Consider the following 18,360-nt stretch of genomic DNA (forward strand, 5'->3'; position numbering starts at 1 on the left):
GATTTTGTTGGTGAGAAGATGAACTCATTCTCTTCCAATTGCATCTATTTCCTAAGGAAAATCTACCAATTGGGTATAAGTGGAGACACTATTGTTTATTTTAGTGGAAGGAAGATGTGTAATAGCAGTTTTAATAGGACAGAAAACAGAGTTCTTATAGAAGTACATGAAGATAAGCCAGTACTGAAAGTACTCCCCCCACCAAGCTTGAGCCTCCCTCGAGTTCGGACTGCTCTGCTGGCAGCGAGAATTTCAAGCCAGTGGATCTTAGCTTGCTGGGATCTGTGGGGGTGGGACCCACCAAGCCAGACCACTTGGGCTCCCTGGCTTCAGCCTCCTTTCCACAGGAGTGAACGGTTCTGTGTCATGGGTGTTCCAGGTGCCACTGGGGTATGAAACAAATCTCCTGTGGCTAGCTTGGTGTCTGCCCAAACGGCCGCCCAGTTTTGTGCTGGAAACCCAGGGCCCTGGTGGCATAGGCACCGGAGGGAATCTCCTGGTCTGCGGGTTGTGAAGAACGTGGGAAAAGCGTAGTGTCTGGGCTGGTGTGCACAGTACAATCCCTAATGGCTTCCCTTGGCTAGGAGACGGAGTTCCCTGACCTTAGTGCTTCCCTGGTGAGGTGATGCCCCACCCTGCTTTGGCTCGCCCTCCTTGGGCTTCACCCACTGTCTAACCAGTCCCAATGGGATGAACCGGGTACCTCAGTTGGAAATGCGGAAATCACCTACTTCCTGCGTGGATCTTGCTGGGAGCTGCGCACCAGAGCTGTTCCTAGTCGGACATCTTGCCAGCAGTCTCAGATTCCACACTTAATAGGCCATAATTTCTTATAGGCTTCTTTAGACATGCAGTCTATGACCTGACAAATCACATCAGAATCAGATATTTCTTTTTTGTTGCCATAAAACATTAAATGTAACTCATTAAAATAGTAAATATATCATTTTAACTTTTATTTTAAACCAAAGATAATAAAATCTCTATTGAGCAAACCTTTAAAGAAAATAAACCCCAGGTGGACTCATTTTGTTCAGGAAGGAGAGCTCTGCTTGGAGAAGGAAGGCACTGGGCTCACAGCCAGCTGTTTTCTAGGCGCTGTTCCTTCTACTCCAGGAGGACCCTGTGCGTGTTATAGCACAGTGACCCTCATATCTATGTTCATATCTATAATTATCCGGATATAAGTGTGTTGACCATATCAAAAGTTTTATTTAAAAATTACCCTTTCAAAGGAGCAGGAAAAATACCTTTTCCTTTCCGCTTCCCAAACCATATGTCTTTCATAATTATATTTGTGTACCCTGAAACTAAAAAAACACACTGCATTCCTTAACAACTGAGATGATTGTAAACAGCAATACAATGTACAGAGCACACACTCTGTTTTTGTTTTGGTTAAAATATCTGCTCCTTCTGTGGAATTTTTCTATCCTGTTTAATGGTATCATTCTTAAGTTATTCAAGCTAAAAGAATCCTAGAAGCTCTACCCTAAATGCCTTCCTCCCCCTTGTTCCTCATCTTCTATTGTTCATGAATGACGAGAACTTCTATCTTCCTATCATATTTCATTAGCTCTCTTATCTTCTTCTCTGTAATGACCTTCATTTGGGAATTTATTGTCTCTGCCCTGGGATATTGCAGTTGTCTCCTTAAATATTTTTGTTGTTTTCTAACTTGTCTTCACCCTTTGCCCCTCACCATCAAATTAATCTCCTGGATAGTCTACAGATAGATCTTTCTAGAATGCAAATCTGATCATGTTTAGCGCCTAAAATAATAATGTTTAGGAGCTCCCGAATAATGTTTAGCTCCTATTTAAAGTTGTTAATGGCTTCCCTACTCCCTAAAGGGCAAAACCCAAACTTAGTTTCATGTCATACAATGACCTTGACCTATCTATCCTTTGTCTATATGTAATCTGGTATTTCTTTCACATATTCTGTTGCAGCCACTCTAAGCTAGGTCTTCCAACACATCACATTACACCCTGCCCTCCCATTCTGAGGAACTTTTACATACACAATACCCAGCTCAAACAGTTTATTTTTTTCTGGCTCAACCTTATACTTTCCTGACTTTGCTCTTGTAAATGGAACCGGTCATTTCTTCCTAAGTGATACCAGTACATTTAGAATCCATTGGTGTACTAAAATTCGTCTTCCCCATGACTGCAAGTAGAGACTAGATCATTTCTATCTTGATATATCCTCTGTTTAGCACTGACCTGGCATATGGAATATGCTCTATAGATGTTGGCAAAGTGAGTAAAATTCAAACTTATACCAGAACATTATAATTGTTCTTTTAAAGACATCTTTTATTGTTTTATTTGGCTCATAACAATATTACCCAACCATTGTAAAAACTTCAGAAAAGCTACAAAGTGTGAATGGTTTAGTTTTTACCAATCTATGAGTAAAAATGGAATCTAGATGTTTTGTGCCTTGCTTTTAAGGCCCTTGTTGATTCCCTTTCTCTTATGACTAGGAATCCTCAAAAAGGTTTATTCTGTGTTTCAGAATAGGCCTATTGTTGCTTGTTACCATGGCTAACAAGACAGGGCTCCCATAATCAAGCCAGAACTCGGCTATTGTCCGTGAAAGTTTCACTGAGGTGCCACTTCACCTGCAAACAGTTCCAAGCTGCAGCCTCTATAATGTCTTGGTACTAGGAAGGTTGAAACTTGATTTCTCCTTCTCAGTACTGGAGGAGCTGGCACTTTGCCATGCAGGTGAGACTATGGTACTTGACTGCTGCATCTCAGAGCTGGTTGATTACAGAATGACATGTGTCATTAGTTAAGTGGTCCCATAGTATGTTGTTCCCTTGATGAATCTGGTTTGCAATTCTAGAGTCCTAGATTTCTTTTTCTTTTATGCTGAGTTTTTTCTCAAGGGCACTCTTGTCTTCCCTGGCTCCAGTTCAGAATTGCTGCTCTCAACTCCTTTCTTCACTGCCTGTGAATATATCTCTGTATGTCTGAACTCCAGTAATGCAGAGTTCAAATTTGTGCCCAAGGAGGTTCCTTATCCCCCATGTAATAATGAATAATCATCCTTTGCAATGGAACAAAAAATAGAAAAACTGGACTCCACTTACTGAATAGCCTAATTGATTTTCCTAATTTGCACCATTAGCTCTATTGTCTTTAATAACAAATGGCTCACCACTATGAAAGATAAAGTTTGTGATTACTTTTGCTAATTATGAAAAACTTATGAAGCAAACAGTTGAGTTAGCAATCCTGACAGCTAATGTATAATTTGTTCTTTCAGGAAATGTTTTATGTTATACTTTTACCAATGCATTAAAGTAAGTTAAACTGAATTGTACATGACTCAGATGGAAATTATTGAATTTACTTTTTTCTCCTGGATAGCCTGAGTTTCATTTTGCCTGGCTGTGTATCTGATATTACTGTGCTGCTTTACTTGTATAGACAGTCTGAGTGTTTTTGGAGATAGGTGTTCCATGAGTAAAACCTGGATACAGACAAGTGAAAGTTCTTTAACAATCGTAAGTAAATGCTTATTACCCTTTTGTTGTCGATTCAGATAAAATTATCTTTTCATAGCTAATGATACCTGTATAATGGGTAGCAACAACTGGTATTTCAAAGCCCTTGATTATTTATAATGCTACATAATCTGACAAATCAGATGTGATTTTTTGGTAATCCTTACTTTTATTATAAAGAAAGTGCTAGAGATTCGTAATAAAAAGCTTTTTTGCTTTGAATAAAATCTGCAAGGAAATACAAATATTTCAAACTCATCACACATATACAAAGAGAAATATCAAGATCCTTGAATAATCATTTTATTAACAAATACAAACTTGAAATGTTGGTGATAAAATATATCAATATTGAACAAAAATGTGTGTAAACAGTAATTCTACAACTGGGAAGATATCTCAGTTTTGTTAATTTTGGTGACGTCTTCCCAACCATGTCTAATCTTCAGTATCTTCTTCCTCAAGCATGGCAGGAATAGTATGCTTTTAAATATCAGGACAACAATTGGAAGGAAAACAGCTATCATAAAAGTTGGAGGTGTATACCATACAAATTGTTTTATATCTATCCACTTATTCCAGGCAAAAATCAATGCGTGTATTGTGCCCAGTAGAAGGGAAACAATTCCTAGCTTGCTCTGCAAAAGAAAAACAAAATCGGTGAAGATTGGTTCAATAAGAGTTTATCCCATCCTACCTCATCTGGATATGCTCTGTTGCTTGGAAATCCTTTATCTATGATTGTTTTCCTATCACATTTCTCAACAATGTCCATTCACATCTTTCTACTCTTTTTGCCTGTCCTCCTCACCTTACTTTTGGGTAATTTCTTGTCTCCAAGCTGTCTAAGTGAACAAAATTCACAGCCTTTCTTTGAAGGCAGGTGATCAAAAACTTTGTCTACTCTTTCTCCACAATTTTGTTCATCCCCTTATGATATTTATTTTTTGTGCTTTGTCTCGTGTATTTGTCTTAATTCTGCTTATCACAGGATACCTAAAATCAGGGACTGAGTCTTACTTATAATAGGATCCCTGCAGAATCAACACAATGATTTGTACATTTTAGATGCTCAATTAAATATAGGTAGATTGAAGATTATAGCAAAAATCAATTCGACTTCAGTGATCTTTATCAATTGTGAAGGCGACTAATGTGATTCACTCTGATTTTGATAAATGAATAATGAAGTGAATGAACTTGGCCTATGTTTTTAAAAAACCAAATATTCTGATAACATGGAAATAATATGAACAATTTTTTCAATGTCTGCACAAAATAGAGAGATCCAGAGACGTGATGAAACATTTCAGCCTGCATTGGGATGCTTTGTCACTACACAAATAAAGTTGCTTAAAAATAGTTGTTCACCTATGTAATCTCAACAGTGTTCTGACAACACCTCTTTTATACGACTTCTGACCTCTATTCACTTTACTGGAAATGGTCATTAGCCTGCCAGAACAAATCTAACTCACAATTATTCAGGCGCATTCTTAAGTCCCAGTGAATACAATCAAATAGTTAAGTTTGCGTTTTCAGATATGAATCTCCAAGGTAACTTGTAGTGTAACCAGTTCTCAGATTTTAAGTGAAACATTTCTAGGTTACTAGTTGAAAAATACATGTCATTGGTTGAAAATTAGTTTTACCAAATGTGTACTGTATACCTATTATGGGCTAGGTATTGTACATATAGTAGAATAGGCTCAGTTGTCAAGATGCAGTCCTAAATTCCTAATGAAGTCTAAAAAGCAGTGTTCATCATATGTGTAACAGGCAGAGCAATGCGTGAAGAAAGCTATTTAATGAGGACCAGAGAACTCCAATGGCTATCAGGCTGAACCTACAAAATTAGGAAATTCTGTGAGAATGTTGTACCAACTCTAAGCCACACTGGACTAATTCAGATGGAGGCATACTTTCCAAACTAATCAGATGCCTAATAAAGTGTTGGAGTATACGTGTGGACATGTAGAAGGGATAGTTGTGAATGTCTGACCTTGTGGAAATTTCCAAAGATGTCTACCCATAAACGGTAATTGGCAGTGTTTATGACTGAATTAAATTTAGTCCTTTGAATCTTGTCAGACAAGGACCCCAGAGTGATTCTGGCACATCACTCTTCTTATGGATAATCTACCACCAGAAGATAAACCTCAGTAAATCTGAGATAGTTTTAAAATTACAAGAATATTTAGAAACTTCAAGTGAGTAAGTATATAAAATGTAAGCTGGAAAAAGCAGCCTTTGAAATGAGACACTAGAATATCTTTGGTAGATAAAAACTCTATTATTTCAAGGAGAGAGTTTTTGTTTCTGGAAAGTGCTAAGTTGTGTAACATAAAAGGCATTACTAAATTCAGGTGACAGGTAAAAGAATATTTTTTTTTAAGAAATAATAAACCATGCATATTGGATTCCTAAAATATCACATTAGATGGGTAGCAAATTGTCTAACAAGTTTCAAATATTAGAAAGAGCAGGCTGAGTGTGGTGGCTCACAACTGTCATCCCAGCACTTTGGGAGGCTGAGGTGGGCGGATCATTTGAGGTCAGGAGATCGAGACCAGCCTGGCCAACATGGGAAAACCCTGTCTCTACTAAAAATACAAAAATTAGCTGGACATGGTGATGGGTGCCTGTAATCCTAGCTACTCAGGAGGCTGAGGCAGGAGAATCGCCTGAACCCAGGAGGTGCAGGTTGCAGTGAGCCGAGATTGTGCCACTGTACACCAGCATGGGCAACAGAGCGAGACTTCATCTCAAAAAAAAAAACAAAAAAAAAAAAACAAAGAATATTTTAATGCCTTTTATTTCTGTCTAGGAAACACTTGTCCTAATTAGAAGCAATAGGGAAAACAACAGGAGAGCACATTATTAATTGGAACAAGTACAAGATCTTTGCTGTTGAAAAACATTTGTTATTTTTTATGGGGTAAAGTCAACATATTCTATATCATAAACACAAAAAGAAGATTTACCTCTTAGGGTTATTTTATATATTATTTACCTGAATATAGTGAAATTCTCTCCATGTCAAAGAGTCACTCACAGATGGAATAGATGTCACAGCCAACAGAGCCAGTATTGCCAATCCCACAATTCCCAGAGACACATAAATCTCCATTCTCCAAACATCATGCTCAATCCAGGCATCTTCTTTATTTTGTTGGACCTACCAGAAGGTAAATAAAGAAAGAAGAAATGCAAACAACAGTTATTTCCTGAATGTGAATCTCCTTCTACACTCTTCCCTGTGCCTACTATGAAGCCCTGATAACAGGTCTCCATAAATTTATGACTTTTTCTTTTTTTTTCTTTTTTTGCATTCCTCTAAGACAAATGACATAGGACCTATCACTTTTTTCTTGAATGCAACATTTCCATAATCTATTAATTTTCTAATAATTATTTGATGGTTTACTTGGATAGAACTGTAATGTGCATGCATATGTGGTAAACAAGGAGAAGAACAACATTATTAAAAAGTAATCTTGTGAGGGTGGTAGAAGTTTGAAATATGGCCTCGTCCATGAACAAAATGTTTCTTATGTTGCTAAAGTTGTACCTTATTTTCAGCTTAAAAAACATTTCTCAATATAAAACCGACTGACAACCAAGCCCTAGTGTAATTATAATAAAAATTTTAAAATAGATGACTTTTTCAACACAGAGTTTCAACAGGGTTGGGGTATTGATATTACAATGAGAAATGATTAATTTGTTAGGTGACTTAGACTTTTTACTAGTAACAGTGTCAACATTGTCATCTTACCTGTTGATATGCCCAGTTTAGCAACTTGTATCTGTAGGATCGCCTCATTGGGTAAGACAGACTATAAATTGCATGCAGTACAGCAAAAAAGAAACTGAGAAGCCCAAACTGCTTTCTTGTTAACATCCACTTATCCAACCAATGTGGAAACTTCTTATACTTGGTTCCATTATGAAGTTGGACAATTGCTGCTATCACACCTGGCAGGTAAACCAATGCCAAGAGAGTGATGGAAACCATTGGCAAGACTTTGTTGATGACCAGGATTGGAATTTTATAAAAATATTGTTGATGGGAAGTTGCTAAAGGGTGAATTACTTCCCTCAGAAGAGTGTAAAGAAAAGTCAGAGATGCTATAATAGCAGCTATTTTAATTGGCAAGTGCCACTGTGGAAAGAGTTCCTGTGTGTGCTGAAGTTCTGAAGGGCAGTCAAATTCATCAGCATGGGCTGTTTGGTGCAAATGCAAAAGCACAGGTCTTTTTAGCATGCTGGTCTCTCCCGTGTCCTTATGCTACAAAGGAAAGAAAATTAACATCTTAAAATTGAACAAAACAATGGGATATCTCTTGAACTAATTACTTATTGCTCAATCATTGTGCTTCTCATTGAATAAGGGCATTCAGAATCTTGCTTTTGAATACTGGTTAGTTGAAGATAGCATAGTCTATGTGGCACTGAAAGACTTTTGTCTTTAGGACAAAAGAAATACATGCTTCAGACAGGTAAGACAGTTAACTTGAAAAATGAAATTATTTCATTTTATGCACATTGTTACTCTTATAAAGTATATGCTTGTAATTTATTAATTACTTTTCCCTATTACAATTATTAAGATTAAATAAATAATTTCTGCTAAAACTTCCATTGAGATAATTTGGAAGTTTGGAACCAAAATTTCTGCCACTTTTTCAGTCAAAAAATGTAGTAAGAAACACTTAATCCTGTGTTTGACCAAAAGTGGAACAAGTGATTCTTATCCAAAAGTAGATTTATTTGGTTATACAGTGAATCGTCAATTTACTAGATGATCTCTTGGTAAGCTGCCACTGTGTCTATGACAAAAATGCTTGCTTACAAAATTACTGTTATATGGGCATTGATGACTTTTTTTTTTTAAACTTAGAACTATAGACTGTTAGAAAGAATTGGAAGGGCCTTGGGGATGATCTGGTCCAAGGCTATCATGGTATAAACAAACTAAGACCCCAGATTTTCAGTAACTTTTTCAAGGTTATTCAGCTAAGTCCCTGACAATCAGTGAAGGTACTATTTCTCTCACGTATGCTACTCTGTCCTTCACAGTATCAGTGACGGTAATCCAAGTCCAGATATCAGCAGACTAGGGTGAAAAATCACTTTCATAACACTAGGAGATACAGAATGGCATCTGAATTATGTTTAAAGATGTAAATTATTATTTATTATTGTTATTATTAATATTTTACCAAATAATCGTCTTCTTCTAAATTTCTCCTAGGCTTCATTCTCCAAAGTTCTTCTTGGTTTGTGATGTCTTTTCTGCTTTCCATTAATTCTATAAAATAGTATGGCTTCAGCCACCTGTAAAAATAAAAATAATTACTTTCATGTCTATTCTACTTATGATGTGAATGTTTGATGTAACAATATAAAAAATTTACTTACTTAAAGACTAGAATGGCAGATAAAATACAATAAAAATGGAAATAGTGACTGATTTATACATTTAACTTCATATTATAATCTGTAAGTTTCAAACCAATGCCCTCTTATCAACAGTAACTGCTCTTCTTTATCTACTTATTTGTTCAATGAATAACCCAGGTGCCTGTATGGATTACAAAGGGTCAGATGTTGCCTTTTACTTTAGGAAGATTTAATTTCAGGTTTCCATCTGGAGGAAAGCCAACTCCTTTCAATGGGAAATATAATTAGGAATGTATTATATTGAGAGTAATAATGTCATCAATGGAGGCTGGAGGTAGCTGATATAAGATTTATGTTTAACAGAATTTTGGGGTTGACACTGGAGTCTGAAACAGTATTTTCAGAGTACCATTTTTCTTTTGGAGTAAGAGGTTGGTCCTTGTTTGGAAGATGTGAATTGCTAATATGTTTCCAGTGGGAATGGTGAGTTGTGCCGAATTAATGATGTGCCCAGTCTTCTGGTCAACCCTGTGGAAAACAACTTTTCAAATTTCTCACTTGATAAAAGAATCTTTTCCTTAGCAAACTCACAGATCCTCATCCAGGATTGGTGTAACATTTTTTAGGGAAAGAAAACATATGTCACAGTACTATTCATTGTTTTTATTAGTTCTGAATTTATTTCCAGAGGAACACATCTTCAATTTACACTTTATGAAATTCAATGAGAAAAACAGATTAGATATACAACAATTTGATTGACAGAAAATATCCCAAGCGTTTCTGAATTTTAGACCACGTGTAGTACTTTTTTAGGTGGAAAGCTGTTTCCAGGAATAGTTTAAAATACAGTGATGTGTCACATAACACTTTGGTCAACAACTGACTGCATATGTAACAGTGGTCCCATAAGAGTACAATGGAGCAAAAAAAATCCTATTGCCTAGTATTTACAATACTATACTTTCTATTATTATTGTGAAGTGTACTCCTTCTACTTACAAAAAAAGAGCTAACTGTAAACAGCCCTAGGCAGGTCCTTCAGGAGGTCTTCCAGAAGAAGGCATTGTTATCATAGAAGATGGCAGCTCCATGCCTGTTACTGCCCTTGAAGACCTTCCAGTGGGACAAGATATAGAGGTGGAAGACAGTGATACTGATGATCCTGACCCTGGGTAGGCCTAGGCTAATGTGTGTGTTTGTGTCTTAGTTTCAACAAAAAAGTCTAAAAAGAAAAAAAAATTAGAAATAGAAAAAAAGCTTAAGGAGTAAGTATATAAACAAAATATTTTGTATGGCTGTACGATGTGACTATGTTTTAAGCTAAGTGTTATTACAAAAGAGTAAAAACAATAAGTTAATAAAGTAAAAAAGTTACAGTAAGCTAAAGTTAATTTATTATTAAAGAAAAGAATTTTTCAATAAATGTAGGGTAGCCTTAGTGTACAGCGTTTATAAAGTCTATAGTAGTGTACAGTAATGTCCCAGGCCTTTACATTCACTCACTACTCACTCACTGACTCACCCAGAGCAACTTCCAGTTCTGCAAGTTCTATTCATAGTAAGCGTCCTGTACAAATATACAATTTTTTATGTTTTATACGATATATGTATGTTTACTATACCTTTTCTATGTTCAAATACACAAATACTTACTATTGTGTTTCAACTGCCCACAGTATTCAGCACAGTAACATGCTATACAGATTAGTAGCCTAGGAGCAATAGACTATACCATCTAGCCTAAGTATGTAGGAGGCTGTACCATCTAAGTTTATGTAAGTACACTCTATGATGTTTCCTCAACAATGAAATCCCGCCTTACAATGAATTTCTCAGAATGTATCCTGTCATGAAGAGACATGACTGTTCTTAAAACATTCTCCAAGTTTTAAAGGTTTAACCATAACAAAGAATAATGAGTTGCTTTTACATATGCCAACATTTACTTTGTTGAGGTACTCTTGGAATATTTTCCAGATATTATCTATTTCAAAATTACAGAACATTCGTGATGAAGATATCTGTTGTTTTAGTTTGCCCACATTCTTTTCTGATTTAAAACATTTCCTCCATTTGGAGAAATGCCCTTCCTCCCTCCAATGGGATTTTGGGAGATTGTGTAAAATAGTAACGCTCATTCCCTGGTCACAGAAGTGGGTATATGATTCAGGCCTGGGCAATCAGTTTCCTGTTCTCCCATTGACTGGCTTAGCGATGGCACAGAACCCTACTTAAACCATGGTCATTCTCTGATATTTATATATGGAAGTGGAAGAGAGAGATGAGATGTCTTTAACATTTTGTTAAGATAGCACAGTATAAGCCTGCCATGCTTTTTTCTCCATGCTCTAAGAAGGAACATGTTTTCATTAGAAAAGAAGAAAGCCAACACGGAAGCAGAACAAGAAGCAGAGAAAGACACAGAAGAGTCCTGGTGGCATATTTCAGTATTTAGAGTCCCTGAGACTAGATCCTGAATTATTCAGTTAGACAGTCAACACATTCCCTTTTTTTTTGGTTTAAGTTAGTGTGATTTGGGTGTTCACCACTGGCATGTAAAAGAATTCTGAGTAAAGCATATGCCAATCATCAAGTATTTATGAACCCAACTCTGTGACCAACATTAAAGAGGAAAAATAGAAACGACACTCATGCCTGCTCTGGAGGAAATGACACTCTATCTCCTTAAGAAGCATTATTCCAAGTCATTTGGTGACTTAACCAACTGTATTACGCTGTTCTCGCACTGCTATAAAGACATACCTGAGACTGGGTAATTATTATAAAGAAAGGAGATTTAATTGGCTCATGGTTCCATAGGCTGTAAAGGAAACATGGCAACATCTGCTTCTGGGGAGGCCTCAGAGGGCTTATAGTCATGGCGGAAGGTGAAGTGGGAGCAGGTGTCTTACATTATCGCAGTGGTCCCCAACCTTTTTGGCACCAGGGACTGGTTTCGTGGAAGACAATTTTTCCAAGTAGGGGAAGGGGGATAGGGTTTTGAGGTGAAACTGTTCCACCTCAGATCATTAGGCAATAGTTAGATTCTCATAAGGAGCACACAACTTAGATCCCTTGCATGTGCAGTTTGCAATAGGGTTCATGCACTTAGGAGAATCTAATGCCACTGTTCATCTGACAGGAGGTGGAGCTCAGGCAGTAATGCTCGCTGGCCTGCCACTCCCCTCCTGCTGTGCAGCCCAGTTCCTAAAAGGACACTGACTGATACCAGTCTGCGGCCAGGGGGTTGGGTACCCCTGCACTAACGTGACAACAGCACCAAGGGGGGATGGTGTTAAACCATGAGAAACTGCTCCCATGGTTCAATCACCTCCCACCAGACCCCAGCTCCCGCACTGGGGGTTACATTTCAACATGAGATCTGAGGGAGAGACACAGCTCCAAACCATATCACCAACATAATAGTTTGTGGGGTGGGGGAGGGAGGTGTTAGGAATGGAAGTGTCACCTACTATAATCAAATGTAAGAAATAATTCACTATGTTTAGAAGATCTTTTAACTTTGAGGGTTGCAGTATGGTAAGGATGCTAACAAATCCACCTACAGTTATTCAATATGAATTCATTAACTATATTGTGAACAACAATGTAAGGCAGGAGGAATGCAAAGTTAAATGAGATAAAGCCTCTGCTCTGAAAAACCTTGAGGTCTAGGAGAGAAGGCAGGCATTTCAACTGCATGGTAGAGCGATGTATCCTAGAGGAAGATAAAGTTTTATAGGCAGATGGTGGCATGGGAAGGGAAGTAGAGGAAAAGGCTCAGCGCTGTCTTCTAGACCCAGTCCTGGGGTAGCTAGCAGGTTGGCAGTGTTTGCTGACTGATGGCCACTACAAACGGAGTCTGGGTGGAAAACCAGAGTGGCACTGGAGAGTTACCCAGCCATTTGTCTGCATGGTAAGGAGACCACACTCAAAAGCAAAGCCAAGGAAAAGCCCATGACAGTGAGGAAGCTTGTTGACTGTGTGACCCACAGTCAACGCTATGCCCATAAGCCAGGAAAATAAACTATGAGTCAAATAAATTTGTTGGTTTCCATCAGACATTAACCAAAATGTAATTTAAGTTCTACAGTAAAATCTTTTCATAAAAAGAAAAATAACAGAAAACAACCTGGTGTTAAAATGTTAGGAACTCCAGAATTCGACCCAAAGTTCTCTTTCACCCCCTTTTAAAAAAGTGAAGCATATTTCTAATGCGACTGCTGTTTTGCTGTACCAGGATGGCTGCCCTGGTGTTCCTAAATGTTGGCACAGCCCAACTTACTCATGTTTATGTCCCGCAGTTGAGAATATGAAGAAACCCAATGCCTGGAATACACTGTGGGTTGCATTGCATTTCCAACCTTTTATACTTTCAAGTGCACACTTGTTTTACATTTAACTAAGTGAAGTCGAGTTTTTTGTTTTTTTTTCACTGTGCTGTTTTTAAGCATTGCTTTCCCTCTGTGCTTAACATTCATGTTAAATGAATAACCTTTTATTACACGTCAGGATGTGGAGGGAAATGTATTTTACAAAAGCAACAAAGTAAGAAATTTGGAAGTGTACAACAAATTTATGTCTACAAACACCTTCCAGTGGATTTGACCAGAATTACATATTTAAAGCCTTGATTGACTATTTTGGAGGGAACCTGAACCCCACCCAGATCCTGAAAGAGTAGGGCCAGTGTTCTAAGGACTAAAAATGAAAACCTCTGTTACCAGGAAACCCGAGGACGAGAAGTAGCACGATTTTAAGTACTGTGCACCAGTCATTCGTCAATGCACAGCAGACTCTGGCAACTTTGCCACGTTAAAAAACTTGCCATCAAAATCCAACCTGAGCACAAACTTAATAATCTACCACAACCTTAAGCCCCTAGCGAAAAGGCTTCCTGTGAGTCCCTGGCTCCCCCCAACCCCCGGCCCGGCCACAACCCAGCTAGGCTGGAAGGCAGCGCTCCCCAGAGCCGCGCATAAGCGGAGAATTGAGCAGCGCTCGCCCAGGAGGGCCGCCGTCCAGGTCACGAGAAGGCTTGCGACCCGCTACACCCCTCCCAAGACTGGGAGCGGGCGCCCAGCCTTGCAGGGACACGCGGGCGGACTCGAGGAGCAAACGGCCAGTGAGAACGATTCAAGGGACTCACCCACTCCTCGCCGTAGCTTGACCGTGAGTCTCGGCTGCCGCTGCTGCCCAGAGGTGCCGGCCCCACGCGGCGCCTGAGCCTCCAGAGCGCGGAGCCTCCAAGTCTGCTGCAGGCCCCGCCTCCTTGTCAGTTGCGCGTCCAGCGCCACCTGCTGGCGCCCCGCGTCCGCAGGGTTCGGGAACGTCCTTGGAGGCTAAGACTCCCCAAGTCGCACTCCGGCCTCTTCCAGTTTCCTCTCAAATGCCGTCTGCCCTGCCCTTGAGGTCCGTTTCGCGCCCTCCAACCCCTCGCCTTTTGTTTAATCTCCACTAAGGAACGTTTGTGCATTTCTCTAGAGCAGTGGTTCTCAGACTTTAGCGTGTGTAAGATTACCCGGGGGCTTATTAAAACACCGATTGTTGGGCTGTCCACCCACAGTTTCTGGTTCAGTATGTCTGGGATGGGGTCTGAGATTCTCATTTGTAACAAGTTCCCATGAGATATGGAAGCATTCCCAGATCACACTTTGAGATAGACCGTTTAGAGCTTACAAACCCTCCCACACGATAGCTTATTTATTTTTATTTTATTTTTATTTTTTTTGAGACGGAGTCTCAGTCTGTTGCCCAGGCTGGAGTGCGGTGGCGCGATCTTGGCTCACTGCAACCTCCAGCCCCGGGTTCAAGCGATTCTCCTGCCTCAGCCTCCCGAGTAGCTGGGATTACAGGCGTCTGCCACTGTGCCCGGCTAATTTTTGTATTTTTAGCAGAGACGGGGGTTTCACCATCTTGGCCAGGCTGGTCCTGAACTCCTGACCTCGTGATCTACCCGCCTCGGCCTCCCAAAGTGCTGAGATTACAGGCGTGAGCCACCGCGCCCAGCCACCTTATTTAAAACCTAACAGCCGGTCCTGAAGTGGCTGTGATTGACAGTTTGAGGAATCCGAAGCTGAATTTCTGAGAGTGACTTGCTCCCTGAATTGTTCAAATTGTGTACCTTTAATCGCACAAACCCTGCTCCCCAGCCGAAAAAAAAAAACCCTTAAACCCCATGTTTACTCCGTCCCTCCCTTCCTTGCCTTAGCTTTTAAGTGCAGCTTCCCATATCCTGGCTCAATGAAGTATTCCAAACCTAAAGTAAAGTTAACTGTTAATATTCCAAGGTTTTAGAAAAAGACAACTTGAGCAGGGGATTTACTTCTCTCCGTTGGAACCAGCCTCAAGATAGGGTCTGAGACATGAATTGCAAAATTCTGGGGATTTGGTATACAACATTCTCAGGACTAAGCTGAGTAGAAAACACAAAGGAAAATAAACGCGCAACCACATTTTCCATGATTGTTTTTTATTCACTGCTAGGGCACCGAGGACTGTTCATGTTTTAATATAAGTATTTTCTGTAGTCACTGACTTTCCTTGGATTAGTTTAAAGCCCTTTGAAGATTAAATTACCGTGGACTGACACCTTGTGGTGGAAATAGAATCTTACACCTGTTGTTTCTAGTGAAACTAGAAAATAATTTAAAAGTTTTAGAAAAGAAATCTGTGTAATCTTTGTATGTGTAGCACAGACTACAAAGAATTAAGACTTTTTAACTAAGCATTGTTGAGTTTTAAAAGTGATCATGGGTCTTAAATGGTCAGACAAAACGATATGCTTTTATTGTTTAACATTTGGTAGAACAAAGGTCATTCTCTTTTTCACAATCTATTTCCCATATGAAAAGGGCAAAGAGTTATTATTGTGTTAACATAATAATATATATTGATATGAATGAGGCTATATAGCAAGCTGCACTTAAAACTGCTTTTCCTTTTCTAATTAAAACATTTAAAATCAAACCCCAAATATTTTTGTTTTATAATTAGACTTTAGCAATTTTATTTCTGCACTTCTTATAAAAGGTTTTTTTTGCCCAATATTTTAGTGTGGAGAATAAATAGAGTATGTTCCAAAGTAAAATGATTAAAAGTGTGAGATTATTTATCAATTAGATTGTAGATATTATAAAAGCAACACAATATTCGATTAAGAAAAACATGTTACTAAAAAGCTTTTATTGAGTTGCCAGGAGTTAGTATCATAGATGAACTATCTGCAATTTTTGCATACAAATAACCTGTAATTTGAGGTGTGAGATAAAGAAAAAAAATTTTTGTAGGGGCGGGGGCGGGTAATACAATGACAGAGCATCTCAGAATGCTGAATCAGCCTCTTTAGCACATACTTTTAAAAACAAGTGTGGCTTGTGGAAAGCCACATTATGCTATTGCAAATGTTGAAAGGCAAGTTGCTAGTTTTGCTGTGACTGTAAACAACTAGAGGATTTAAAATGGGAGTTCGCCCATGAGTTACAAATAAATTTGGATCTTTCAGAATATTCTGTAATAAAGTTAAACTATAGTGAGAGTGCATATTAACATAATGGACCTCAGTGTTATTTGAGGTCAAATACTAAACTGGTGACTTCATAATAACATGCTGTGGAGAAAATATACTTTAGAATCCACGAGTATTTTTGCCTGTCAAATAAGCAACCTGATCTTAGAACCTGATGAGACGACCATTTTAAAAGTAAATGAAATACTATGGTGTGAGAGATAAAATAAAAAATATCATACTATTAAAGATAATCACAATGAGAAATAGTAAATTTTAAGTGAATGACAAGAATTATATTAAGTTTTTTCCTTTGGAAATCTAACTCCTGAAGGGACAGCAATTTAAGTAATGATCAACACTATTTCCAAGTCTGCCTCTTTCGAAAGAAGAATGGTCAGACTTATTTTAAACGACTGCAAAAATTACCTAAGTTCAAGAAGAAATATTTTGTCAAAATGATTGTTTTAAGACAGACATGATAAGGCTTCACTGGCCAAAATTTCTGATTCTGTTAACCTCATATGATACATTCTCTTTACTAGTTCAAGATCTACTGTAATCTTCAAAGTATGTGGTCAGTTTGTCCCTAGTGTCTGCGTTTAAAAGTGGTTGGGGGTAGAGAGGAGGTCTGTTCTGGGGACTGGAGGTTTTAACTATTCTTCTGAATTCTTTCTCCCAAACTCAAAGTCCCTTATTGCTCTTTCACCAAGACAGGCAACAGTAAACATCTTTTCAGGTAGGTTGTAAGAGTAGGTGCTTCATTTCCAAGCTCACAGATCTCTGCCTGAGTACTGTTCAGTGATGTTCAAAATGCCGTGATATATTCCATTGGCTTTAAATATGTTGCGATCTATGAAAAGACTAAAGTTCCTGGCAATGGTACCATATTAAGCCTTATCAGTTATTTACATCCTACTATAAAGAATATTTCAGCTTTTTCTGAAAGTACGTTCTGGCATGGAGAAAGAAATATCAGGATATCAAACACTTATAATAGAAGGTTATGAAGGGGTTATACCTTAGGGAAAAAAGAAGGTATTATTATCCTCATTTAGAAGATATGGAGAAATTAAGGCTCTGTTTCAAAACAAGTCTGTAAATTCTTTAACATTCTTCCCATCAAGAAGAGAGACCTATTTCCTGCCCTGGAACATGGGCAGCACTTTTGACTGTCTCCGTGCATATAATATGGTGGAAGTGACACTGCTTGACTTGTGAAGCTGGATCACAATGGGTTATTGACTTCTACCAGCCTGTCTCCGGGTACAGGTGACTTCATGTAAGAAGTCCAGCTACCCTGACAGAGAGTCCACATGGAGGGAGCACACTGTAATAGACAGAGGTGCCTGAGGAGCCCCGACTGTTCCAGCCGCCAGCTATTTAGGTCTTCCCAAGTCAGGTACCAGAGAGTATGAATGGAAAGGCCTTCAAGAGAACTCTAGCCCCAGCCATTGTCTGATTGTCACTGCATGAGGACCAAAAACTACCTAGCTGAGCCCCATCGACCCCTAAAAAAGTGAAAGATAGTAATGACAAATGCTTGCTGTTGTTTTATAGCACCAAGTTCTGAGTGGTTTGTTGTGCTGCAGGCTCCAAGAGAAGTAACTTTCTGAGAGCACTCAGGAATTTCTTAGTGGAACTGGGGCTAGAATCAATGAACTGCATTTAATGCAGTATTAACCAGACAACTGTGTTGGGTCCTGGGGACCAGAGAAGAATTAACACACAGCCCAAGCCTTCCCCTGGTCTGAGCTTCCTCTTCCCACCTTCATATTCATGGCAGCTTCTTCTTGCTGGGAGTGGGATAGAGGAGCCCTAGGGCTGCTGGCTTCTGGAAGGAACTGGCTCCAGGGAACCCTGGCTATTCCCTTGCTCCATGCTGTGTGCAGGTGGCTCTGGCACCAAGAGGTGGCACCAAACC

General features: G+C 38.9%; 1 protein-coding gene across 2 annotated transcripts; it reads right to left on the minus strand.

Moving 5' to 3' along the window:
- Positions 1–3,807: 3,807 nt before the first annotated feature.
- Positions 3,808–14,398, minus strand: STEAP1 (STEAP family member 1). Of its 2 annotated transcripts, XM_031012640.3 has the most exons (5): positions 14,079–14,398; positions 8,746–8,860; positions 7,299–7,811; positions 6,534–6,698; positions 3,808–4,158 (listed from the first exon to the last, which is right to left on the minus strand). In XM_031012640.3, exons 2-5 carry the CDS (start codon positions 8,827–8,829, stop codon positions 3,901–3,903), a joined length of 1,020 nt encoding a protein of 339 aa, XP_030868500.2. In that variant the 5' UTR covers positions 8,830–8,860; positions 14,079–14,398; the 3' UTR covers positions 3,808–3,900. The 2 variants fall into 2 exon arrangements, with proteins under 2 accessions (XP_030868500.2, XP_063564348.1); XM_063708278.1 differs by having other exon boundaries at positions 3,808–6,698; positions 14,079–14,215.
- Positions 14,399–18,360: the final 3,962 nt, after the last annotated feature.

This window comes from Gorilla gorilla, chromosome 6 (genome assembly GCF_029281585.2).
Source record: "Gorilla gorilla gorilla isolate KB3781 chromosome 6, NHGRI_mGorGor1-v2.1_pri, whole genome shotgun sequence".
NCBI classification, from domain to species: domain Eukaryota; kingdom Metazoa; phylum Chordata; class Mammalia; order Primates; family Hominidae; genus Gorilla; species Gorilla gorilla.